The sequence below is a fragment of the Ornithorhynchus anatinus genome, chromosome 5 (assembly GCF_004115215.2).
Source record: "Ornithorhynchus anatinus isolate Pmale09 chromosome 5, mOrnAna1.pri.v4, whole genome shotgun sequence".
NCBI lineage: Eukaryota > Metazoa > Chordata > Mammalia > Monotremata > Ornithorhynchidae > Ornithorhynchus > Ornithorhynchus anatinus.
In genome coordinates this window covers 86,172,848-86,200,578 of record NC_041732.1, presented here as the reverse complement: position 1 = coordinate 86,200,578, position 27,731 = coordinate 86,172,848, and the positions used below count along the sequence as shown (strand labels likewise).

Genomic DNA, 27,731 nt, shown 5'->3' with positions numbered 1-27,731 from the left:
TGCACAAAAGACCTAGCTGGGGTCTTAGAACAAAGAGGTCAAGTGGCACTCAGGACCACATAAATAGACTCCTTTATACCTCTGAATCTGGGGTGAAAAGCAGCAGGTTGAAGACACTGGGTCATTGTGGAGTTCTCTGAGTGAACAGAGAAGTGGGTTTTCTCCATCCTCAGCACAACCCACCCTTTCAGGTCATTCATCAAGTGCTGTTAAGGCAACTCCAAAACAACCCTTTCCCAGTATCTAGAATTCTTCAACATGTCATGCTGACCCTAAGAAAATGGTGGTTATTTAAAATGAAAATAATTTGGGGGAGCAATCAGTACGGGAGACTCAGGAAGGTGGCTGCTTTGGCATCAAGAAATCCTGTGCTCAACTATCTGGGTCCTTGGACGAGACTGATGAGAGAGTTGTCCACCCGGACATTGGCATAGCCTTTGCAATAGCTGAACCTGTGGCAGTCGAAGTTGGCCAGGAGCCTGTGGAGGCCTGGTCTGAAGGGGATCAGGTCCACCAGGGTCTGAGTCTGGTGCCTGGGGGCCAAAGTCCCCAATCTGAAAAAGGAGAAAAAATGGAAAGGGTTAGACCTCGTTTCCTGCAGAGAGTGGGGAGGAGTCAGTCAGTCAGCCGGTCAATCGTATTTATTGAGCATTTACTGTGTGCAGAGCAGTGTATTAAGTGCTTGGGGGTGTAAAATGAAACAGATGCATTCCTAGCCCACAGTGAGCTTACACTCTAGAGGGGAAGACAGATATTACTATAAATAAATTACGGATATGTTCATAAATGTTGTGGAGTCATGGATTCCGGCTTATCTTGAATTAACCCCAGTGACTCCTATAGTGTTTGGAACCCAGTAAATGCTTAACAAATGCCACACATTATTATTATGATTATTATCGTTCCCTAAACACCCTGTATCCCACACCTCGGGGGCGGGGGGGGAAATAAAAAATAAATAGACTACCTTGCAGTAAAGACATTCTCCTCCCATTCCAAGTCCCGGCCCTTCTCCAGTCAAGACCAAACCTGGTCTGCTGAAAGAAACCCTGGATTTGTCGGTGGAAGGAAGAGCCTTCTCCTGGTCCAAACTGCTCCAAATGAACCAGAGTGGCCAAATAGATAGAGAGTGGTTAGAGAACGGACCTGAGAATCAGGAGACTGCATTCTGATTGCAGCTGTGCCACTTGCAGAACTCATTCACTCCCACAGCTTAAGCTACCACCTCTATGTGGATGGTTCACAAATCCGCCTCTCCAATCCCAACCTCTCTCCTTCTCTGAAGTCTCACAGTTCATAATAATAATAATAATCATGGAATTAGTTAAGTGCTTACTATGTGCCACACACTGACTAAGCACTGGGGTGGTTATCAAGCAAATCAAGCAAATCAAATTGGACATAGTCCCGGTCCCAAGTGGGGCTCACAGTCCCAAACTTCATTTTACAGAAGAGGTAACTGAGGCCCAGAGATGTTAAATGACTTCCTCCTGTCTTTAGGCCATCGCTTTTTGGATAAATCACTGACACCTCTGGCTTAACATGTCCAAAAAGGAATTAATATCCTCCCAAATACTGACCTTCCCTCATTTTTCGCCCCCTGCCATCATAGTCCCTGTCTCGCAAGGCCCGTAACCTTGGCATTATCCTTGACCCATCTCTCTCATATAATACGTAGTCTGTCTTTAAAACCTGTCAGTTCGACAATCACATCTCTAGAATTCATCCTTCCTCTCTATCCCAAATGCTACCGTGCTGGTCCAAGCACTTCTCCTATCCCACCTCGACTATTGCATCAGCCTTCTCACTGTGATCTCCCAGTCTCCTCACACCCACTCATATTTCCCTCTGCTGCCCAGGTCATTTTTGTAAATAAATGTTCAGCCCAGGACTCCCACCGCCTCAAAAACCTCCAGTGATTGTCCATACACCTCCTGTCAAACAGAAACTCCTCATCATTGGCTTTATAGCTCTGAATCAGCTCTTCCTTTCCTACCGCACCTCACTAATTTCCCACTAGAACTCTGCCCTAACACTTCGCTCTCCAATGCCAACCTACTATCTGTACCTTGGTCTCCTCTATCTCGCCTCTGACCCCTGGCTCATGTCCTCTCTCTAGTTTGGAACTCCATCCCCCTTCATATCTGACTGGCCACCACTCTCCCCACCTTCAAAGCCTTATTAAAATCATACCTCCTCCAAGGGGCCTTCCCTGACACCTCATTTCTCAAATATTTTTCCTCCCTTCTGCATCACCTATGCATTTGGATTTGTATCACTTCAAAACTGGGATTCTCTCCCCACCCCAACTCCGCATCCCCCTTAAAGCATCGTAGAAGCAGCATGCTGCAGTGGCTAGAGCACAGGCCTAGGAGTCAGAAGGTCGTGGGTTCTAACACTGCTCTGCTACTTGCCTGCTATGTGACCTTGGGCAAGTGCCTACTCTGTGTCTCAGTTACCTCATCTGCAAAATGGGGATTGAGACTGTGAGCCATGTGGGACAGGAAAGGTGTCCAACCTGATTAGCTCCATGAACCACCCCCCTGCACCTCCAACTCAGGCCCCCAGAGGTGCTCTCTACCTCCGAGTGCAGATCTTGTCCCAAAACTCCTCACTGTTGACTGCAGAGCTCTCCATCACCTCGCCCCTTCTTACCTCACCTCCCTTCTTTCCTTCTACATCCCAGCCCACACACTCCGCTCCTCTGATGCTAACCTTCTCACTGCGCCTCCATCTCGCCTGTCCCGCCATTGATCCCTGGCTCGCGTCCTACCTCTGGCCTGAAACTCCCTCCCTCCTCGAACCTGCCAAACAATCACTCTTCACCCCCTTTGAAGCCCTCCTGAAAGAACCCCTCCTCCAGGAGGCCTTCCCAGACTAAGCCCCCCTTTTCCTCAGCTCCCCCTCCCTTCCGTGCTCCCTTTGCTCTTTCCTGCCTCTCCCTGCCCCACAGCACTTATGTATATATGTATATATCTATAATTATACTTATTTACATTTATGCCTGTTTAATTGTTTTGATGTGCATATATATATAGAATTCTCTTCATTTGTATTGATGCCTGTTTACTTGTTTTGATGTCTGTCTTCCCCCTTGTAGACTGTAAGCTCAGGGTGGGCAGGGATTGTATCTATTGCTGAATTGTACTTTCCAAGTGCTTAGTACAGTGCTCTGCACACGGTGTTCAATAAATGTGATTGAATGAATTAGCTTGTATCTACCCCAGGGCTTAGAACAGAACTTGACACATAGTAAGTGCTTAACAAAGGGCATTATTATTATTTTAATACCCACCCCGACCCAGGCCGACATCACTTATTGAACATATCCTCATTTCCTGTCCTTTCCCCTATTTGTAATATATTTTAATACCTGTCTCTTCTGCTTGAAAGCAAGCTCCTTGAGGGCAGGCATTATCTACCAACAGTATTGTATTTTCTCCAGCATTTAGTAGTACAGTGCTCTGCACACATTAAGCACTTAATAAATAGCCCTGATTGATGGATTTTTTCTTCCTCAGTTTCTTCACCTGTGAAAACGGAGAGACAATAGCTGTTCTCCTCTCTCCCATAGACTGTAAGCCTCACCTGGGGCAGGGATTGTAAGCTCCTCGTGGGCAGGAATAATTTCAACCGACTCTACTGTACTGTACTCTCCCAAGCACTTAGTATAGTGTTCAACAAACTGTAAACCATTCCAAGCGCTTAATACAGTGCTCTGCACATAGTAAGCACTCAATAAATACTATTGAATAAATAAACACTCAATAAATACCATTTCTGATCAATCAATTTGCTATGTCCCATCTGCTTATATTGTATTGATCAATTAATCAATCGATCATATTTATTGAGTGCTTACTGAGTTCAGAGCACTGTACTAAACACTTGGAAGAGTACAGTAGAACAGAGTTGCCAGACTCATTCCCTGTCCACAAGGAGCTTACAGTCTAGTGGCAAAGTTTAGAGTCCCCAGCAGCTACTCCTAGTGCTTAGTAGAGTGCTCGGCACATACAAAACAGGCACTTAACTAATACCATAATTGCGTTATTACAGGCAGTATCATCCTGTTCTTCAAGGATGTGCTCTATGGTTTCCCTAGGTAACGGTCTTGGTATAGTCTCAATGCAGAGTGTGAACGGAGGTTACCGTGATCCAGCCAGCGTGGTTCCTTTCTTTTTTGGTGGTTTTTTTTTTTTAACTTACTCTATGGTCACCGGCTTTTGCATCAGGTTACTTCCTTCCAAGGTGAGCTTACAGTTCCTCAGGCTCTCAGGCAGGGGGTTGGTGAAAATGATCTCAGCCGTGCACCGCACGTTGAGTCGAGGTGAGCCTCTCAGCTGCCCAAACAGACAGAGTCTTTGTTATTCTCGAACAGAATGGAAGGAACCTGGGTGCCACCGATGTCTCTGGCTCTGATTTGAGGATTAGGACAAGTGAGAGGTGAGCACTTTTTTGCCCCCCAAAATTCTAGGACAACTCGCTGTTTTAAATGAGGTCTGATGCTTTGCAGAATCACATTCATTCCACATAAATATTCAGTTGACTAGGATCTTCCTAGGCCTAGCCCTCACTATAAGCACATCTCATCTAGGCTTTGGGTGGTAGGATCCAACACAGTCTGGGGAAGACCACTTAATCCCTGGTGATCATAGGAATTACTGGAAATAATAGAAATGAAAACAGGATGGATTAGGGGAAGGGGAAGGAATAAGAGGAGCTGTGCAGTGAAAGGATTATGGAAAGGTAATAGGTGAGAAATTTATACCCTCTAGACTGTAAGCTTGTGGGAAGCGAATGTGTCTGTTCTATAACACTGCACTTTCCCAAGTGCTTAGTACAGTGCTAAATATGACTGACCTTAATTTCAACTGGGGGCTTCAGGAGCAGGATATCTCTATCCACCAGCATGATTTCTCCTTTACAACCTGGCTCTGAAACAGCCACGACCCGCAGAAGATTGTGGTCGCCCAGATGACGCCCATACTGACTGTACATTATCTGAAGTGGAACTTTTTTCTCTGAAAAACAAAATCATAACAATTACCAAAAATGTCAGTTTCTCCAAAAGGAGTTATTTCCTGAGTTCTTGCTGATTTTTTTCCCTGATTTGCACCTATATCCACATAAACCATAAATCACGCTTCCACTGGGTCAGAGCCAACTAAACTACATCATGTTTCCATGGGGCCAGATTCACCCAAGCCAGGATTCTATCTACTATGGGGTCACCAGGGCACTTGGAAGCTCTCTATGCTGGTTGTCCTCTGGGGCAACACCCCCAGGGTGAGGCATGGCCCATCTAACACCTCCTCAGCTTCCTTCTAGTAGCTCATAATGGGTAACTCATCTGCAAGTTAATAATAATATTTGTGGTATTGGTTAAGCCTTCACTATGTGCCATGCAGTGTTCTAAGCACTGGTGTAGATACAAGCAAACTGGGTTGGACACAGTCCCTGTCCCACATAGGACTCACAGTCTTCATTCCCATTTTACAGAGGAGACAGAGAGAAGGGAAGTGACTTGCCCAGGGTCACAGCAGATGTGCGACAGAGCCGAGATTAGAACCCACATCCCCTGACTCCCAGGCCCACGCTCTTTCCACTAGAGCATGCAGCTGCTCTTCCCTATAATAATAATAATTATTATTATTATGGTATTTGTTAAGCACTTACTACGTGCCAAGCACTGTTCTAAGCCCTGGGGTAGGTACAAGGTCATCGGGTTGTCCCACGTGGGGCTCACAGTCTTAATCTCCATTTTCCAGATGAGGGAACCAGGGCCCAGAGAAGTGAAGTGGCTCGCCTGAGGTAACCCAGCAGACAAGTGACAGAGCCGGGATTAGAACCCATGACCTCTGACTCCCAAGTCCATCCTCTTTCTACTAAGTCACACTACTTCTCCCAATCCCTACATGGTTTTGTGAAGAGCAGCTGCATCCCTTCTTAGCCCTCGTTTTTCCAGACTAGAGACCTAATCCCTTCATTCTAAGCCACTGCAGCCAGAACTTCACTCTGGCTGTGTGCCAGGGGTAGATAAAATAGAAATTGCCACCATCTGGGATGTCAAGGCCACGATCTCTGACTGTCTCAGGGACAGCTCCCAAGTAGCGATTGGCTGAAAGATGTAATAATAATGTTGGTATTTGTTAAGCGCTTACTATGTTCAGAGCATTGTTCTAAGCACTGGAGTAGATAAAGGGTAATCAGGTTGTCCCACATGAGGCTCATAGTCTTCATCCCCATTTTGCAGTTGAGGTAACTGAGGCACAGAGAAGTGACTTGCCCAAAGTCACACAGCTGACAAGTGGCAGAACGGGATTGGAACCCATGACCTCTGACTCCCAAGCCCGTGCTCTTTCCACTGAGCCACGCTGCTTCTCTGAAGGGGGTGTGGTGACCATGACAGGAGCCGGAGGGAATTCAGAGGGGGAAAGAGGAGGAAGGAAGGAGAGAAGTCGACAGAGCTCCCGCTGACATTGCTTAAGCATCAATAATCATCACTGTGGGATTTGTTAAACTCTCACTTCGCTCCTGGCACTGTATGAAGAGTTGGGGTAGATGCAAAATAATTGGGCTGGACAAAGTCCCTGTCCCACATAAGGCTCAGAATCTTCACCCCCATTTTTACAGATGAGGGAACTGAGTCCCAGAGAAGTGAAATGACTTGCCCAAGGTCAAACAGCTGACAAGTGGCAGAGCCCGGTTTATTAATAATAATAATTATAATGGTGGTATCTGTTAAGTGTTTAGTATGTGCAAAGCACAGTTCTAAGCGCTGGGGGATACAAGGTGATCAGGTTGTCCCACGTGGGGCTCACAGTTTTAATCCCTATTTTACAGATGAGGAAACTGAGGCCCAGAAAAGTGAAGTGACTTGACCAAAGTCACACAGCTGGCAACCAGGGGAGCCGGGATTAGAACCCATGACCTCTGACTCCCAAGGCCGGTCTCTTTCCACTGAGCCACGCTGTCCTCTCACTCTCAGGCCTGTGTACTTTCCACTAGGCCTTGCACCTGGGCAGGGAGCAGAGTGTGTCACGGGAAGGCCCAAGAGCCCAGACCAGCTCAAACACAAGACTGGCACAAAGCCCCAAGCTGGAAAGCAGCATGGCTCAATGGAAAGAGCATGTCTTGGGAGTCAGAGGTCATGGGTTCTAATCCCGCTCTGCCACTTGTCAGCTGGGTGACTGTGGGCAAGTCACTTAACCTCTCTGGGCCTCAGTTACCTCATCTGTAAAATGGGGATTAAGACTATGAGCCTCATCTGGGGCAACCTGATTACCCAGTATCTACCCCGGTGCTTAGTACGGTGCTCTGCACATAGTAAGCGCTTAACAAATACCAACATTATTACAGCGGCAGAGCCGAGAGAGGAAGGCCCAGGCAGGAATGTTGGCTTCGGAGCCGCTGAGTCCCAGACAAAGGCAAGGGAAACCATCTCCACTGAGTAACGGATAGAGAATGGGCCTGGGAATCAGAAGGATATGGGTTTTAATCCTGGCTCCTCCTCTTATCTGCTTTCTGACCTGGGGCAAATCACTTGACTTCTCTGGACCTCAGTTATCTCATCTATAAAATGGGGATCGAGACGGTGAGCTCCATGCGGGCCAAGGCACTGTGTCCAACCTGATTTGGTTCTATCCGCCCCAGAACTTAGTACAGTGCCTGGAACATAGTAAGTGTTCAACCATAAAAATTATCTCCAGAGAGCACCCATTTCAGAGTCCTTAGGTTCAGCCAAACATCCAGAAAAATGAAACTGCTCATGCTTAAATTCCTACTAGACTGGAAAACTCCTTGAGGGCGGAATCATAGATTCTAATTCTATTGTGCTCTCCCAATGCTTAGTACAGGGCTCTGCACACAGTAGCTGCTCAATAAGTATTATTGCTTGCTAGCACTGGACCATTGTCTGCTGCGTGACCTTAAGCAAGTCACACTGGACCTCTCTGTGCCCCAGTTTCCTCATCTGTAAGATGGGGATAAGATGCAAGCAACTCTTCCAACCTCTTAGACTGAGGAGCGGTGAAAAGAGCACGAGGCTGGGAGTCAGAGGACCTGGGTTCTAATCCTGACTGCCATTTGTCTGCTGTGTGACCTTGGGCAAGTCGCTCCACATTTTTTGGGCCTCAATTTCCTCATCTGTGAAATGGGGACTCAATATTACTTCTGCCTACTCAGACTGGAAGCCCCATCTGGGACAGGGATTATGTCCGATTTAATTACCTTGCCTCTACCCCATCGTTCGGCTCATAGTAAATGCTCAACAGATAGTGCGATTATCATTATTTCCTTGTTGTTAGCACAGTGCTCAGCAGAGAATAAGGGTTAAATAGCATTACCATTAGGATTTTTTACACCAAAACTATCGCAGGGCTTCTCAACTCTCCGTCACAGTAAAGTCTAAACATTTTTGTCACACCATCGGCATAAGAGCCATACATTTATTCTTTCATTCAATTTTATTCATTGAGCACTTACTCTGTGCAGAGCACTGTACTAAGCGCTTGGGAGAATACAATACCACAGATACAGATACAATCCCTACCTACAAGCTTATTGCCTAGAAGGGGAGACAGGCATTAATATAAATAAATTAGAGATATGGACATAAGTCTGTGAGACTGTGAGGGGGGATGAATAAAGGGAGCAAGTCAGAGCGATACAGACGGGAGTGGGAGAAGAGTAGAGGAGGGCTTAGTCAGGGAAGAGCTCTGAGGGGAGGAGAGGTGCCTTCAATAAGGCTTTCAAGACGGGGCTGGTAATTGTCGGATTGGAGGAGGAAGGGCATCCAGGCCAGAGGGAAGATGTGGGAGAGAGCCAGGCAGTGAGATAGATGGGATCGAGGTACGGCAAGAAGGTTAGCAATTAGAGGAGCGAAGTGTGCGGGCTGGCTTGTAGTAGGAGATTAGGGAGGTGAGGTAGGAGGGGGCAAGGGGGTTGAGTGCTTTGAAGCCATTTTGGCTTACCTGCCTTGGGCTTCAGGCTGATGATTAGATCGTCCGTCCAGAAGGGCTCCATGAAGCAGCCTGCATACGTCAGCCCCTCCGCGCTCAGCTTCAATCGGAGATCTCTGCTCTCGTGGGACAAGTTGGCCAGATGCAAAAACAGGTTGATGTCTTCCCCGTACACAGGGCTGTTTCCCAGCTTAAACTTCATGACCGTGTCAGCCTCGTCCAGGCCTGGGTTTCGGAGAGCCTGTAACTCCTTCTCTATCTGGCAGTTACTGGCTGACAGGAATTTGGGGTGAATCCTCCTGTATGCCTTGTAAAACACCTCTCTCCCTCGAATCGAGTCTGGGGATGGCAATGATCCAGAGGTTAGTGACGAGGCCCGGAATGGCTCCACCTGAGGATACGGGGCCTAGTGGCTAGAGTAAGGAGCTGGGAGTGAGGAGAACCTGGATTCTAATCCCGGTTCTGCCACTTGTCTGTTTGATGACCATGGGCAAGTCATTCGCTTCTCTGTGCCTCAGTTACCTCATCTGTAAAATGGGGATTAAGAGTGTGAACTCCATGTGGGACATGGACTGTGTCCAACCTGATTACCTTTTACCTATCCAAGAACAGTGCTTGAAACATAATAAGGGCTTAACAAATACTGCACTTGGTGGTTCCCTAGCTCAGCCCCAACCCCTGCTTTGCTTGGATTTCCCCTCTTCCTTCCCAAATGGCACATTGGTTTTATCAAACGATATTTCTCAAAGGAGTCCTGCATCATTTTTTCATTTTTTGATTCCCAACCACCATTAATTTGAAGTGTACATCCCTTTCTTCCTCACAATGAGGCCTAGAGGATTTTGCTTTTGATGTAAACTTCCCTCCAAGCCAGCTTCAGAGTTTACCAGAGTGCCCAGTCTTCAAGGAAGCATCCAGATGGCAACACTGTCCTTATGAAAATGGTGGTATTCCTCAATCCACCCTTATCATTGTATTTTTTTTGTATATGGTACTTGTTAAATGTTTATTATGTGACAAACACTCTTCTAAGCACTGGGGTAGGTAAAAGTCAATTAGGTTGGACACGATCCTTAGTCAGCTTAGTCAGCTCACAGTCTTAAGTAAGGAGGAGAATGGGTATTGAACCCCCATTTTACAGCTGAGGAAACTGAGGCACAGAGAAGTTGACTTGCCCAAGGTCAACCAGCTAGCATGGCAGAGCAATTGGCAGATTCGGGATCAGAACCCAGGTCATCTGACTCCTAGGCCAGTGCTCTTTCCACTAAGCCACGCTACTGCCCTCCTACTAGAAGGATAGTCAAAATGAGATTGAAGCTCTAAGACTCCTTGTCCCCGTAAAACTCCCAGAGGATAGGGTTCATGTCTACCAACTACTGAATTGTACTCTCCAAAGAGCTTAGTACAGTACTCTGCACATGGTCAGAACTCATTTAAATACCAGGGATGCATGAACGAGCTGTTCCCAGCCCCGAGACCCAAGGGAAATTCCCAGTCAGTACCCGGTTGATGCTTGTAATTGTGGGTGATGTCCTCCCGCTCCTCCGTGCCGACTCCCTTGGTGCTGATGCTCTGTCCGAAGAGGCGGGCATCACAGTGGACTTTGGCTTTCCCCTCGCTGGCCTGGCGAAGCCAACTGGCCCGGCCTGCGTTCAGACGGGAAAAAACGTAGGCGCCATCGTAGTCCTGGTCCAGGTCTCCTTCTCGGATGTTTTTGACACAGGTGGGCCCACAGCAGACCAGCCCTGAAGGGGACAGAGATGAGCCCGTCATAGCCAAGGAGACACCGCTAGTAACAGGACCCATCTCTGAACCCCGTTCAGGCTCGCCCGTGATTCGGACTTATGCTATTCGTGCCCCCTGGCATAATGCACTATACTGAGCACTGGGGAAAGTTTACCTGCCTGCAAGTAGCCTCAACTGTAAAAGAGGAGACAGATAAAAAACTATTCAGAAATAGTGAAATTGGACTAACCCATTAAGGGGAATAAATAATTCCTCTTCTCCCACTCCCTTCTGCATCACCCTGATTTGCTCCCTTTATTCTTCCCCCCTCCCAGCCCCATAGCGCTTATGTACGTATCTGTAACATTTATATTAATATCCATCTCCCCCTCTAGGCTGTAAGCTCTCTGTGGGCAGATAATGTGTCTGTTTATTGCTATATTGTACTCTCCCAAGCGCTTAGCACAGTGCTTTGCACAAAGAAAGAGCTCAGTAAATATGAAAGAATGAAAGCAAGGGTGAGAAGTGGCTTTTGGGTGATTATAATGGGGTGGGGGGGGTTAATCAGGGAAAGCTTCTTGGAGGAGGTGGGATTTTAGGAGGGCTCTTAACAGAAGAGCTGTAATCCAATGGGGAGGAGGGAGGACAAGTTGGGGGAACATCGTGATCTGAGGAAGGACAGTCAAGAGTGAGGTTTAGTCAGGCGGTTCGGTTAGAAGGAGAAAAGGGGAGGGAGGGAGTCGCTACACCTCCGCTGGTCTCCATCGGAGTCGGGTCCAGATACTGCCATTCCCCACAGCTCTCATTCAGATCTTTCCGGACCATCCACGATTCATTCCAGCAATGGTGTCTCCTGGAAGATGGGAGATATTGGCCATTTGGCAGCATCCCAAGCAGTTTTCACAGAAACCGTTCTCAATAGAGTCATGGTAGAAACATTCTGGGAAGGTGGACGGGGTTTAAGTGAATAAATGCACTATTCATTTCTCCCCCACCTTCCCAGTCATGCTATTTTCTCACTCACCTCAGCACCCCTCTGTGTATCTGTTTAGGTATGATTTAGAGGTTATTCACTTGTGTCTGTCATTCCTAAGGATTCAGTTTCTTAACTAAAGATTCATTTTTGTAGACTGGGCATCTATCCTTGGGGCTTTGCCACTTCAATTATCAAGGTAAGAATTTAATTTACTTTAAATTGTGATCAAATTAAATTATGAGCATCCGTGATGTAAGCATCTAGCTTTCATTCTCTACGGTAAAAATAGGCTGTTTGCTCAAGTCCATGTGTTTTGACTATGACCGTGACAGCATTTTGCTTTGGTAACAGAACAACAAGGCTAACTGCCCTTTCAAACTATTAACACCAATAATAAAGTAACTATGATGATGATGGAGAAGCAGCGTGGCTTATTGGATAGAGCACAGGCCTGGGAGTCAGAAGGTCAAGAGTTCTAATCCCGGCTCCGCCACGTGTCTTCTGAGCAAGTCGCTTCACTTCTCTGAGCCTCAGTTATCTCACCTATAAAATGGGGATTAAGGGTGTGAGCCCTGTGTGGGACAGGGACTGGGTCCAGCCTGTCTAGCTTGTATCTACCCCGGTGCTTAGAAGAGTCCTTGGCACATAGTAAGCAAGAATAATAATAATAACATTTGTTAAGTGCTTTCTTTGTGCTAAACACTGTACTAAGTGCTAAAGTAGACACAAAATAATCAGATTGGATAAAGTCCCTGTCCCAAATGGGACTCACACTCACACTCTCCCCTCCCCATTCCCCCTTCTCCAGCTCTCTGCTCTTCCCTCTTCCCCTCCCCTCAGCACTGTGCATATTTGTATATATTATTTATTACCTTATTTATTTTGTTAATGATGTGTATATCTCCACGATTCTATTTATCTTGATGATGTTGTTTTGTTTTGTTTTGTTCTGTTCTGCTTTACTGTCTGTCTCCCCCGTTTAGACCGTGAGCCCATTCCTGGGCAGGGATTGTCTCTGTCGCCGAATAGAGAAGCAGCGTGGCTCAGTGGAAAGAGCCCGGGCTTGGGAGTCGGAGGTCATGGGTTCGAATCCTGGCTCTGCCACTTTTCAGCTGTGTGACTGTGGGCAAGTCACTTCACTTCTCTGTGACTCAGTTACCTCATCTGTAAAATGGGGATTAACTGTGAGCCTCACGTGGGACCACCTGATTACCCTGTATCTACCCCAGCGCTTAGAACAGTGCTCTGCACATAGTAAGCGCTTAACAAATGCCAACATTATTATTATTATTATTATTGTACATTCCAAGCGCTTAGTACAGTGCTCTGCACATAGTAAGCACTCAGTAAATACTATTGAATGTATGAACGAATGAAATGAAAGAAGGAGAAAGAACAGGTATTGAATCTCCATTTTCTAGATAAGGGAACTGAGGCACAGAGAAGTTAAGCTACTGGTCAAAGGTCACACAGCAGGTGGGTGGTGGAGCCCTTATAGCTCTTTCATTTCAAAGTTAATCTGGCTCTTATCCATGGTGTTGCTCATTCTTCGAGTCTGCTGCCTCTCCCCTTCGATAGAAGGAAAATGTTGGGGGTTTTTTCTTCTTCTGTATGATCCCCAAATATCTACTACCAGGATCTACATACAGTAAGTGCTCAAAAAATACTGCCGATGCTAATTGAAACCAAATGTAGACAATGAACATATGGAAGAGGATGTTTAATCTCCCTGAAAGAGAGGATGCAATTTCCCGGGGATGTGATTATTTCTGTCTTCTACCGTTATGACCTGGAGGAGTTTTAGGACCGGGATTTGAGCTCCCACCCTGATGATTTCCATTTTGATTTCCACTTGAGAACGGATACTCAAGCAACATAGTTTAGTGGAAAGAGCCCGGGCTTAGGAGTCAGAGGTAGTGGGTTCTCATCCCTGCTCCGTCACCTGTCAGCTGTGTGACTTAGGGCAAGTCACTTAACTTCTCTGGGCCTCAGTTACCTCATCTGCAAAAATGGGGCTTAAGACTGTGAGCCCCACATGGGACAACCTAATTACCTTGTAGCTATCCCAGTGCTTAGAACAGTCCTTGGCACATAGTAAGCCCTTAACAAATACCATTATTATTATTATTATTATACTCCTCAGGGAAGACTGCAATCTGAAGAAAGCAGTTTAACCAAGTGCACAGGGATCATTTGGACTGCAGTTTTGCTTTTTCTTCACTTCAGCTACAGTGATGAAAGCAAACCCTTGCTTTGGGCTTGACCCATTATTTTAGTGAAGGAATCAAACTTCAGGCCACAGACATTGATGTGACTATGGCAATATCTCTGGTAATAATGATGGTATTTGTTAAGCACTTACTATGTGCCAAACACGGTTCTAAGCACTGGGCTCTGATGTTGCCGGAATCGCGGATTTCACACTGACCATTTAACCACACCTTCACTCACAGTTTCACTGTCAGTGTGTCTTCAAATACAAAGAATGACTATATTTTTATTAAATGCTCACTAAGGACCGTACTAAGCACCTGCGAGAGTTCGATAGAATGAATAGGTATGACTGCTGCCCTTGAGGAATTTTTACTACTGTGGGGAAGATGGGTTATAAAAAAGATTAATAATACTGTTGGTATTTATTAAGCGCTTAGTATGTGCCAAGCACTGTTCTAAGTGCTGGGGTAGATACAGGGTAATTAGGTTGTTCCATGTGAGGCTCACAGTCTTAATCCCCATTTTACAGATGAGGTAACTGAGGCACAGAGAAGTTAAGTGACTTGCCCACAGTCACCCAGCTGACGAGTGGCAGAGCAGAATTCGAACCCATGACCTCTGACTCCCAAGCCCGTGCTCTTTCCACTGAGCCACGCTGCTTCTCTAGAAGGGACCAACAGGGTATAAAGATACATATTTTTTAATGGTATTCGTTAAGCGCTTACTATGTATGTAATTATAGCAATAGTAAGCACTTAACAAATAGCATTCTAAGCACTCGGGTAGATACAAGCTAATTAGGTCGGACACAGTCCCTGTCCCACATGGGGCTCACAGTCTTAATTTCCATTTTACAGATGAGGGAACTGAGGGACAGAGAAGTGAAGTGACTAGCCCAATTAGAATTAGATTAGAACCCACGTCTTCTGACTCCCAGGCCCGTGCTCTGTCCACTAGCCCATGCTGCTTCTCTGCTTTATGACTGGGAGGCCGTAAGCCACCGAAGAGACCCAGGCTAGAGGATGCACCCGAACTGCTTGAATTACCTGTGGGAGACATCTATGGGTTGCTAGCAGATCAAAGCTTGAATTTATAAATAGAAGGGAGGCTCGGTAGCTGAGCTCACGTACCAGATATGCTCCTTGCCACACAGACTCCTGCCTGTGCTGTCAAAATATTCATCAATGATGAAGGCTTCAGAGGCGTTCTGTGTGGAGTAGAAGTTTGTGACGACCCGGCTTGGGATTCCCAAGCATCTCATCACTGGAGGAATGAGAATACCGGTTTTTTAAGGTTAAGGTGGGAGCAAGCACCCAGCCCATCCATTTTATGTTTCCTCTCTTCTCGTGTGGAAGGTCGGAAAGGGCTCTGAGAGGTCATCGGATCCAACCCTCTGCCTCCAGGGCAAGACTCTCTGGAGGCTGAGCTCCTCAGCTTTTCTTAAAGAACAGTGGAACCTGATTCCATCCCTCCAGGGTGCTGCTACCTTGACTCAGTGCTAGGAGACACACAATCTCTGAGCTGAAAAAGTTCTGATCTAGTCGGGGAGAGGGGTGGTTGATATTGCATTGCGTAGAGTCCCAAGACTCTCTAGACCCCCGGGTGGTTACTACAGGCTCAGGGCTAAGTGATCTTATCCTTTTCTCTCCACTGTGGGTTGGATTGCTCTGACAGATAAATAAGTCCCTGTTCTGAACATTTTTTTTCTGCTTCCCTTATTCGTCAAAATATTGACGAATATTTTGAATCCCTGCACCACAGATAAATCGTGATGGGTGTTTTTCCCCCCCAGTGAATCAGGTGGCTCAGGGATTAGAAAGAAGTCTTTTCCATGACATGAAGTGGAAGCTGAATCACCTGTGCACATGACAGCTGCCAGGGTGGAACACTGCCCGAATCGGACGGGTCTGCAGCCAGAACCGTACCACTGGCTCAGAATAGGGACGCTTCCATTCCACGCCAGGGGGTTCACCCCTTGAGCGGAATCGTTGTTTCTGGGCAGCTTCATCAAACTGTTCGAGCTGTGACTGCAGAGCTGGAGGCAAACAGAGAAAGAAAGGAACCGTAACCCCCAGCTCCATTCCCAGAAGGCTACACTCTTTGAAAGTCCATGTACCACACTGATCAGGAGCTATGGCAGGAGAGGATCCCAGACAGTATTGCCTAGGTGGATGGGTTGATTTAAGACTGGCCATTATTAATAATCATAACAATAATAATAATTGTGGTACTTGTTAAGTGCTTACTATGTGCCAGGCATCGTACTAAGTGCTGAAGTGGATACAAGCAAATCGAGTTGGGCACAGACCCTGTCCCATGTGGGGTTCACAGTCTTAATCTTCATTTTGCTGATGGGGAAAATGAGGTCTGGAGAAGTAAAGTGACTTGCCCAGGGTCACACAGCAGACAAGTGCTTAGAACCCAGGTCCTTCTGATTCCCAGGCCCTTGCTTTATCCACTAGGCCATGCTGCTTGCAAAATGTCACTTGCCCAGGGTGAGGGAAAGCGACCTGTAGAAAAGATCCTCGAGAATGCTCGATTGAGAAGCAGCATGGTATAGTGGATAGAGCACGGGCCTGGGAATCAGAAGAACATGGGTTCTAAACACAGCTCCAACTCTTTTCTGCTGTGTGACCTTGGTCAATTCACTTCACTTTCCTGGGTCTCACTTACCTCATCTGTAAAATGGGGATTGAGTCAGTGAGCCCCATGAGGGACAGGGACTCTTTCCAACTGGATTTGCTCGTATACATCCCAGTGCTTAGTATTCATTCATTCATTCGATAGTATTTATTGAGCGCTTACTATGTGCAGAGCACTGTACTAAGCGCTTGGAATGAACAAGTCAGCAACAGATAGAGACAGTCCCTGCCGTTTGACGGGTTTACAGTCTAATTGGGGGAGACGGACAGACAACAACGATGGCAATAAATAGAGTCAAGGGGAAGAACATCTCGTAAAAACAATGGCAACTAAATAGAATCAAGGTGATGTACATTTCATTAACAAAATAAATAGGGTAATGAAAATATATACAGTTGAGCGGACGAGTACAGTGCTGTGGGAATGGGAAGGGAGAGGTGGAGGAGCAGAGGGAAAGGGGTAAAAAAGGGTTTAGCTGCAGGGAGGTGAAGGGGGGGGTGGCAGAGGGAGTAGAGGGAGAAGAGGAGCTCAGTCTGGGAAGGCCTCTTGGAGGAGGTGAGTTTTAAGTAGGGTTTTGAAGAGGGGAAGAGAATCAGTTTGGCGGAGGTGAGGAGGGAGGGCGTTCCAGGACCGCGGAAGGACGTGGCCCGGGGGTCGACGGCGGGATAGGCGAGACCGAGGGACGGTGAGGAGGTGGGCGGCAGAGGAGCGGAGCGTGCGGGGTGGGCAGTAGAAAGAGAGAAGGGAGGAGAGGTAGGAAGGGGCAAGGTGACGGAGAGCCTCGAAACCTAGAGTGAGGAGTTTTTGTTTGGAGCGGAGGTTGATAGGCAACCACTGGAGGTGTTTAAGAAGGGGAGTGACATGCCCAGATCGTTTCTGCAGGAAGATGAGCCGGGCGGCGGAGTGAAGAATAAACTGGAGCGGGGCGAGAGAGGAGGAGGGGAGATCAGAGAGAAGGCTGACCCAGTAGTCTAGCCGGGATATAACGAGAGCCCGTAGCGGTAAGGTAGCCGTTTGGGTGGAGAGGAAAGGGCGGATCTTGGCGATATTGTAGAGGTGAAACCGGCAGGTCTCGGTAACGGATAGGATGTGTGGGGTGAACGAGAGAGACGAGTCAAGGATGACACCGAGATCGCGGACCCGAGAGACGGGAAGGATGGTCGTGCCATCGACGGTGATAGAGAAGTCTGGGAGAGGACCGGGTTTGGGAGGGAAGATGAGGAGCTCAGTCTTGCTCATGTTGAGTTTTAGGTGGCAGACTGACATCCAGGTGGAGACATCCTGGAGGCGGGAGGAGATGCGAGCCCGAAGGGAGGGGGAGAGGACAGGGGCGGAGATGTAGATCTGCGTGTCATCTGCGTAGAGATGGTAGTCGAAGCCGTGAGAGCGAATGAGTTCACCGAGGGAGTGAGTGTAAATGGAGAACAGAAGAGGGCCAAGAACTGACCCTTGAGGAACTCCAACAGTTAAAGGATGGGAGGGGGAGGAGGCGCCTGCGAAGGAGACCGAGAATGACCGGCCAGAGAGATAAGAGGAGAACCGGGAGAGGACGGAGTCCGTGAAGCCAAGATGAGATAAGGTATGGAGGAGGAGGGGATGGTCAACAGTGTCAAAGGCAGCAGAGAGGTCAAGGAGGGTTAGAATGGAGTAGGAGCCATTGGATTTGGCAAGAAGGAGGTCATGGGTGACCTTAGAGAGAGCAGTCTCGGTAGAGTGGAGGGGACGGAAGCCAGTGCCCAACAGGTAGTAAGCGCTTGACAAATACCATAATTATTACTGTTATTCACTGCAATTGTCAGTTATGTTTAGGAAAGCATACTAAACGAACAAGCTCCCTAAGAGCCAGTTCTGTTTTCCAATCTGGGCTAAGCTTAAGGTCGACTCACCTAGTCATTAATTCAGGAGATGTCCTTGAATTCATTCCTTAACTTGATTGTCAGTGGAGGAATCATGGCCCCAGATAAGGTCAGAAGGATTTTCACTTTTAATTAGCCAACGCTCATTAGGGCTTTGGGATCACCCAATAAACTGAGCAACCGAGGATAATTAGAGGTCTTCCAGGGTCGAGGGTGCCAATTCCGGGTCTCAGATCCCAGGGGACAGAGTCAGGGAGGTCCCGCTCCCTTGATTAAACTTTACCCTGAAGTCACCCACTCCCAAGAAGAGGGAGAGTGGATGAGAGGCGGGTCTTCCTTACCATCGAATTGACCACTCTGCTTACGTAGACAGGGTCGTTGCGATAGGAACAGTCGAGGCTTGGATCCCGTTGGAAGTTCCCACTCATATCCAGGACCCTCAGGCACATGTCCACCATGTTCTCTTCAAACTGGGGATGGAAAGGGAGAGAGAAGGAAGCCATGTCACCCCACGAGGTCTTGGCTTTCCTTTTCCCCGAGGAATCACCAGTTGTTCCTTTTTCTGCACAGTCGGTCCCGAAGGCTTCGAGGAGCAACAGAGGCTTTGATTCCTATGTTGCTTCTTTATCCCATTCTGCACTCAATCAAATCAATCGATGAGGGCAGGGAACATGTCTACCAACTCAGCTGTACACTCCTAAGGTCTTAGTTCATTCATTCATTCATTCATTCAATCATATTTATTGAGCGCTTACTATATGCAAAGCAGTGTTCTAAGCTAGTTCATTGTTCTGCACACAGTAAGCGCTAGAAAAATGTGACTGATTGAATCAGTGGCATTTATTGTTCAGAGCAGTGTACTAAGTGTACTGGGTATTCAGTGTTTGGGAAAGTCCAATACAACAGAACTGGTAGACTCGTTCCTTGCCCACAGAGAGCTTACGGTCTAAAGGTCGATGAGACCTCCTCCGAACCTCAATTAAGTGGCCCCGATGAATAATATCTCAGAAAGATGCTCTATCCAGAACTCTCGCCCATGGGCCATGGAACACCCTCCTCCCTTATATTTGACAGATGATAACTCTCCTCACCTTCGAAACCTTACTGAAGACACGTCTCCTCCAAGAGGCTTTCCCTAAGCCATCCTTTCCTCTTCTCCCACTCCCTTCTGCATCATCCTGACTTGCTCCCTTACTCATCCCCCCACCTCAGCCCCACAGCACTTTTATCCATATCTGTAATTTATTGATTTATATTAACGTCTGTCTCCCCCTCTAGACTGTAAACTCTTTGTGTCAGAGAATGTGCCTGTTTATTGTTCTGTTGTACTCTTCCAAGTGCTTAGTGCTTAGTTCTGCACACAGTAAATGCTCAAAAAGTACAATCGAATGAAGACCAAAGATTGTGTTCATTATTTGTCTCTCATCAATTATCCTCCATTTCCATCCCTATGTGGGCTTCACAAAACCCATGAGGGCACTGGACTGCCTGCCTCTTCTTTTCTCAAGACACTTTGGCACTTAAAGCTACCTGCAGTGTGGCTTAGTGGATAGAGCACAGGCCTGGGAGTCCGAAGTACATGAGTGCTTATCCTGGCTCCACCACGTTTGCTGCGTGACCTTGGGCAAGTCACTTCACTTCTCTAGGCCTCAGTGTTCACATCTGGAAAATGAGGATTAAGAGCGTGAGCCTCATGTGGGACATGGACTGCGTCTGACCTGATTAACTTGTACCTACCGTACTACCTGCCCTTGTATCTATAGCTTGTATCTGCCCCAGTGCTTGGCAAATAGTAAGTGCTTAGAAAATACTATTATTATTATAATTATCTCTACCACACTAGTAAGCTGCCCCCATTTGAGAATCTCCATCTTTGCTTAGTCTTCACTCTAGGACAGTGACCCCATTTCAACTGCTCCCCTCCCCTCCTGCCCCACCCCCACAAGAATGCTCTGTCAGCAATGTGGAGGCAAAACCCTACCCACTCCTCAAAGTCTAAATCCCCATCTTTACCTGCCCAAAGTGCCATGGGTGAGAAACAATGTACTTGTGCAACCCCCGGAAAACCATCCCGTGTTCGTTCAGGATATACTCCTCCCGGTGGCTTGGATTCTCTAGGTACACAAGGTCATCTGCAAAGGAAGATGATCACTTAGGTACATAGCTGGGATTTATCTATATTAATATATCTCTCTCCCCCTCTAGACTGTAAGCTTGCTGTGGGCAAGGAAAGTGTTTATTGTCATATTGTACTCTCCCAAGCTCTTAGAAACAGTGCTCTGCACACAGTAAGTGCTCAGTAAATATATTTGGCTGAATGACTGATAAGAAAGCGGAAAGGAAATAGGCAGATTCATCTCTGTTTCCATCTGGTTCACGCTTTATCTGGCTTTGAATGGAGGACGATGTAGAAGGGCGATAGCTCCATTTAATAACGGGGCACCAAAAGTAATCATTTCTTCCAGTCTCCCCAGGTGCCCTGGTTTTGGAGCTAGTAATCCTTCTTTATGGTCCTGTGAGCAGGTGAGCTTTGAGCCCGCACTCTGCCCAGGCCTTTCAATTAAAGAGTCCGATGTGTTCCGAAGACATGGCAGGCTACTTATGTGTCAGAGATCCTGTTGGGATCAGTTTGGGGGTACATCTTCTACCCTGGCACAGAACACCTATCCTGCTCTGAGGAGAGCTCCCCCACCCAGACATTTCCTTATTGATTCCACGGTCTGGGTAGCTTGACAGAAGTATTTCAATCATTCATTCGCTCAGTTGCATTTACTGAGTGCTTTCTCTGTGCAGAGCACAGTGCTACATGCTTGGGAAAGTACAATACAAGAATAAATGGACACCATTTCCTGCCCACAGTGACCTTACAGTCTATTTGGGAAGCAGCATGGGTTTAGTGAATAGAGCATAGGCTTGGAAGTGAGAAGGAGCTGGGTTCTAATCCGGGATCTGCCACTTATCTGCTGCCTGACCTTGGGCAAGTCACTTCACTTCTCTAGAACTCAATTACCTCAACTGGAAAATGGGGATTAAGAGTGCGAGCCCCACATGGGGCAGGCAGGAACTGCAATCAACCTGATCATCTTGCATCTACCCCAGTGCTTAGAACAGTGCTTGACACATAGTAGTACCACCATTATTTCCACAGGTTCGGCTCCTTGACTCTGGAAAGTGCAAACCGACCGCACCATGGGTGAGCCCAGAGGCCGGCCCTCCCGCCCGCCCTGGGTAGCCTACCTGGGCACCAGGGGTTGAAGAGGACGATGAATTCCCCCAGGGTCCGGGGGCCCGGGCCTTGTCCAGATGGGACTTGTGCCTGCAGGGAATAGAGGCCGATGCAGGCGTTGGCGGGGATGAGCAGGCTGACTTGGATGGAGCGGTGGCGGCTGGCTTTGCAGACTGCACCCCAGCAATGCAGCGGGGCCGTTTCGCTAAGGGAGAAAGTTGTCCGCGTCCCGCTGGACTCGCATGGGCTGGGTCCTTGGCAGAAAGCAAAGACAAAGCAGAAGCCCCATTCAGTGGGTCTCCTCGCATCGGAAAACAGCCGGCCGGAGACTTTACTGAGGAACCGGAGAGGCCTACTGGGAGGAACATGGCCCCCTGGGAGGCGGACCTGGGTTCGAATCCTGACTCTTCCAAGTGTCTGCTACGTGACCTTGGCCAATTTGCTTCACTTCTCTGGGCCTCAGTTACGTCATCGGGAAAATGGGTATTAAGACTGGGAGCCCCGTAGGGGCCAAGGACTCTGTCTAACCTGATTAGCTTGTATCTATCCCAGTGCTGAGAACAGTGCCTGGCTCCTAGTAAGTGCTTAACAGATCCCATAGAAAAGCAGCAAAGCCTAGTGGAAAGCATGTGGGAGCAAGGGCTTTGGAGTCAGGGCTCATGAGTTCGAATCCCAGCTCTGCCACTTGTCAGCTGTGTGACTGTGGGCGAGTCACTTAACTTCTCTGTGCCTCAGTTCCCTCATCTGTAAAATGGGGATTAAGACTGTGAGCCCCACGTGGGACAACCTGATTCCCCTGTGTCTACCCCAGCGCTTAGAACAGTGCTCGGCATGTAGTAAGCGCTTAACAAATACCAACATTATTATTATTATTAGCTCTGCCACTAGCCTGCTGTGTGACCTTGGACAAGTCACAACTTTTCTGTGCCTCAGTTTCCTCATCTGTAAAAAGGGAATTATATCCTACTCATTCCTATGTTGACCGTGAACCCCATATAGGGCAGGGACTATGTCCAACCTTATTATCTTGTATCTACTTCAGCACTTAGGAGTGCGCTTGATACACAGTAAGCACTTTGAAAAATCCCATATTTTCTTTCTGTGAGTCCCATATAGGACAGGGACTGCGTCGAACCCGATTCACTTATTATGCACCCCAGCAGTTAGTACAGTGCCTAGCACACGGGAAGCACCACTTAACAAATCCCGCAATTATTATCGTTATTATTTTAAGGAACCCATGCATATCCAAGCAGGGAATAACTTCAGAGGAGAGGATACCCATCGCCCGATGTCTCCAAAAGCCCTTCCGGGAAATGAGGACCGATCAGTTGTCTGTGCAGATGGTGGGTGGAGAGGAGCCAGAGGTTGGGGACCTACCTAAAAGAAGCAGCCTGGCCTAGTGGAAAGAGCACGGGCCTGGGAGTCAGAAGGTCAGAGCACGGCTCTACCATGTGTCTGCTGTTTGACCTTGGGGAAGTCACTTCATTTCTCTTGGCCTCAGTTACCTCATCTGTAAAATGGGGATTGAGACTGTGAGCCCCACATGGGACAGGGACTGTGTCCTACACAGTTTGCTTGTATCCACCCTGGCATTTAGTAGAGTGCCTGGTAAATAGCAAGCACTTTAACAAACACCTTCACTATTATTATTATTACTTATTGCACGGTGGTAGGCAAAATCAAGAGGGAATTTGGCATCTGTGATGGGGGAGGAGGGAACAGGGGTTTGTAAACTAATACAAAACTGAGAAACAGGGAAGGGACCGGCCTTCCCCGGGGAAGGTGAGCAGGTCCCGAAAAAGCCTTACCCGTCTCCACAGTGAATGTGATCTGGTCTTTGCTGCTGTCCCAGCCCCGATTCTGGAAGTGCAGAAACACGTCAAAGGCCTGGCCCCGCCTCAGGATGAGCCTGTCCCGGCTCATCATGTCCGTGTGGTGGCTTTGGCAATTCAAAGAGCAGTTCGGGTCAAAATGGGCCACCCAGATGCCTTCTGGAGGAGCGAGGGATTTGACATCATAAAGAAAGGGCATTAGAAGACGGGCTTTCAAAGACTCAGTGCAACCCCAGAAGCCCCCACCTACCGGAGACAGAGAAGCAGTATAGGGCTGACAGGGGCTGGAAACCTACACAGGAATAAAAACCTTGCACGCGGTCAGTCTCCATTCATCCTTCCCCACTGTGCTCCTGCCTCCTTCCAGCCAACACAGCCTAGATTCCCACGCTTTCCCTCTCTCCCATGCTCGACCACCAGGCTCCTCTCCCCCGGAAGCACGGCCTCGTCTCTAGCCGCTCTCTCTTCTCCCCAGGACAGCGCTAGAATCAAGGCTCTTGTGAAAACAGAACTACTGCCAGCCCATTTTTTTTGCTCTGGTCTAAGCCCAAGTTAAGGACTTTTTCCCCCTCTGTGGTCATCTTTGTGTCAGTTAACCAAATTCTGGTGTGACACCCCCACCCTCATTGTGTGCCAAGTGTTTTCCCAAAATCAACCGTTTCTCTCCAGGAGCTTAGGGCAAGGGGAGGCAGACTGTTGCCAGGAATCAAAGTCACTTCTCAATTGTCTGGCTTCTTTTATCATTTCTCCCAGGCGTGTATTGTTTTACGGACTCTCGGCCAGCGAGAGCCCAAATCACTGACAATCCTGTTACAAATCCCAGAACGTTGGATTTGAGAAACGGAAGCGGCAGTTTTTGAACTGAGAAGGCTGAATGCATTTTTTTAATTCTCAGCTAGTGAGCGAGGCGCTCGAGGATTCCCATCTAGATTCATATGGGGTGTGATTCTCTCACAGCCTGTGGATACAAGGCTGGGCAGGGCTGGCTCAGAAATGAGGCCCAGAAGGAGGTGAGGAGAAAGAGTTCAAGAGCACCTTGATGTGCTCTCCTAAATGTTTATGAACTGGCTCTCTCTGGGCTCTGAGAGTGGGTGGTGGACAGAAACCAAGAGGCCTCTGGGAGCCAAACAGATTCAAATGTGGCCACAGTGGCTTCCCAGAGCATCAGTCACCTAGGACGTTCCTAGTGTTCCCACAGATTTGTCTGGTCTCTTGTCGTTCCCAACATTCCAGCCCTGAGGCTTCCTTCTTCTCTGACCCTGGAAACGTTCCCTGCCGGATTTTATCTACAGAGCATGTCTCAGATTTCTCTCTCCCTCCCTATCCACAGTTCTATCCCCCTCTCCTTCCTTTATTTTTTCCAGATCACCTACTCACTGGGCCTCATTCTCTTCTCTCCTACCACTGACCTCTTCTCCTGTTCCACACGCTACCACCTAAAACTCCATCCTCCTTGATATCTGACCAACAGCTGTTCTTCCAATCTCCACAGCCCTTCTGAAATCATATCACTTCCAGGAATTCTGAACCAGTCAACGTTATTTATTGAGCACTTAGCATATGCGGAGAACTGTACTGTTTGCGTGAGTTCAGTATAAAAACACTGGTAGGCATGATTCCTGCATTCAAGTAGCTCATAACAATAATAATGATGATGATGGCATTTGTTAAGTGCTGACTATGTGCCAAGCACTGTTCTGAGTGCTGGGGTAGATACAAGGTAAACAGATTGTCTCATGTGGGACTCACGGTCTTAATCCCCATTTTACAGATGAAGTAACTGAGACACAGAGAAGTGAAGTGACTTGCCCAAAGTCACACAGCTGATAAGTGGTGGAGCCAGAATTAGAACCTACAACATCTGACTCCCAAACCTGGGCTCTTTCCACTAAGCCACACTGCTTCTCTAATCTAGCTCATAATCTAATGAAACCACCTAAGCACTAACTACAACCATTAAAGAATACTTATGTCTAATACTTCTTCCCATTTGGAATTTTAGCTTCTGCCTCTCATTATCATCAGCATTAGTGGCTTTTATTGAGCACTTACTAGGTGCAGAGCACTATACTAAGCACTTGGGAAGGTACAATCCAACAGGGTACATAACTGTAATTTATTCATTCGTAGTTATGTCTGCCTCCCCCTCTAGACTGTAACTTTGTTGTGGGCAGGGAGTATGTCTATAATATTAGTGTATCATACTCTCCCAAGTGTTTAGTACACACAGTAAGCGATCGGTAAATACGACTGACTGACTGAATACAGAGTAGGTGGGCGTGTTCCCCGCCCACAATGAGCTTTCAGCTTGGAGGCGGGAAATAGACATTAATATCAATAATTTACAATATATGATTAATAGATATGTACTAGATCTGTCACCAGATCCCAAGCTCTTTTAGGTCGGGCAGTGAGCATCTCTACTATTCCTCCCAGGCTGTCCCGAGCACCTGGAGCAGTGCTGGGCACATGGCAGATGCTCAACAGATACTACTGATCGACTGGAGTCCCCATCCGGAATCCAGCCCCCTTTTGCTTACCCTTTGCTGAGTCCAAATTTCCTGTTACTTCTGATGATTCTGAGATTTTCCCCTAGCACCCTGTTACTCAGTGCTCTGCACATAGTAAGCCCTAGATAAATACGACCGACTGACTGCCAGATGGACAGAACAAAGCAATTCCCACAGGTTTTCAGGAGCCTCGATGACCCAAAAATGACAAAAACTTACCGCTTTCATAGTCTGGAAGTAAAACACACAGCTTTTGTCCAACGTTCAGAAGGACAGTGAGTCCCCGTGACTTGCCCCCCAACCTAATCGGCACCTATCTTCATCACTCACCTTCCATCGTGCTCGAATTAGGAGGAGTTCGTTGGTGCAGGGTAATCCGTGCTTGCTCTGTTTTGCTCTCAGGCCCGGGCTGATCTCCAGCAAGGTGGTCTGAAGGGTAGTAGGAACTGAAGAGCGTGAACGGATGACGTGCCCTCCGCCAGGAAGATCTCCTCCAAGTTTGGGACGATCATCCCAGGGCCGGATACCCCTATCTTACCTGAGTCCCGGAGAGGATTTTTATATGTGAAAATAAAACACTTCTCTGCCAATCGTGACCGAGAGAAGCCCGGCTTTATGGGCCCCTTCCCACGGCGCCCATCAATTAGCAGGACAAGGGAGGAAAAATGCATTAGCCGATGAGTGGAAGAGATCTAGTTTCCTTCCCAAAGCAGACAGTGGTTTCTAACTGTCCTCTGCCCCACTAAACTAGGGTGGCATGTGTGCAGAGAGTGTGCAATCAAGACTGGGGCCCCCTAAGAAACTACACTCTCCTTCCTCAGCTTATCAGGCTCAGAGAGCCCCCATCAGAGCTAGCTAAGAGAGTCAAGGGTGTAGAACCCTTCTCAGTGAATCATATTTATGGAGCTCTTACTGTGGGCAAAGCACTGTATTCAGCACCTGGGGGAGTCCAATCTAACAGTAGAACAGACACAACAGCTGCAGGCTGGGAAGTGGACTCTGTATCCTCTGGGCACAGACCGCGGGAGGGCCAGGGCTTGCTTCCCATGGCTGGCAAGCTGGTTAGCTGGGTGCCTGGCTTGCTGGCTGGGAAAGTTGCAGCCTAGGACAGAGGGGATGCCCCATGAGGCCTCCCCAAAATAGTGGCCACGCAGCTTCCCTCACTGTCCTTCTCCAAGATGGTGGCTGAGCAGTTTCTCTGAGAGGCGGCATCAAATGGAAGAGATCCACTAATGGGTGTAAATTAGGGGAAATGCTTTGTGTGTTTGGTCGAGGTATGGCCTTGGGCTGGTGGGGGTGGCAAAGAGGTAACAATGGTGGTGGGGGTGATGGTGGGGGTAGAAATACTCTACAGTAAAACAAGATCTGGCTGCTCATTTTGTTATGTGACATGATGTAATGACATCATCTCCCACACTGCACTGAGACTGTTTATGTTCACTGAACAGGACACTCCATCTCTGTGTGTCCTGAGTGCTTGGGAAGGAGATGCCAAATGGGTGCAAACTTCCTATGCTACATCTGAGTGGATTTCAGCCAGCTCCGGGTGCCCCTATCTGGTTTTCCTTCACCTCATTTGAGGGAGTTAATTTATGGAGAAAATGTTTCTTAAAATTCAACTTCAGTGTCCTTCCTCATCCCCAGCTCCACTGCCCTGACTGCCGGAGGGGTTTCGAGCCAGGGACGATGAATCATAGCAGGTAGTGTGTGTGTGTTTGTGTGCGGGTGGGTTGGGGTGTGAATATTACTGAAAAATCAAAATCATCAGTTTCCTCCTCTTCCCCCA

General features: G+C 47.8%; 1 protein-coding gene across 1 annotated transcript; it reads right to left on the bottom strand.

The window, feature by feature from the left end:
• Nucleotides 1–376: 376 nt before the first annotated feature.
• Nucleotides 377–26,282, bottom strand: LOC114812195 (protein-glutamine gamma-glutamyltransferase 5-like). The gene is made up of 14 exons (XM_029065985.2): nucleotides 26,276–26,282; nucleotides 26,165–26,176; nucleotides 23,412–23,594; nucleotides 21,612–21,773; nucleotides 20,388–20,506; nucleotides 18,716–18,844; nucleotides 15,733–15,910; nucleotides 15,006–15,138; nucleotides 11,435–11,538; nucleotides 10,463–10,705; nucleotides 8,973–9,299; nucleotides 4,861–5,021; nucleotides 4,207–4,340; nucleotides 377–554 (listed from the first exon to the last, which is right to left on the bottom strand). Exons 1-14 carry the CDS (start codon nucleotides 26,280–26,282, stop codon nucleotides 377–379), a joined length of 2,070 nt encoding a protein of 689 aa, XP_028921818.2.
• Nucleotides 26,283–27,731: the final 1,449 nt, after the last annotated feature.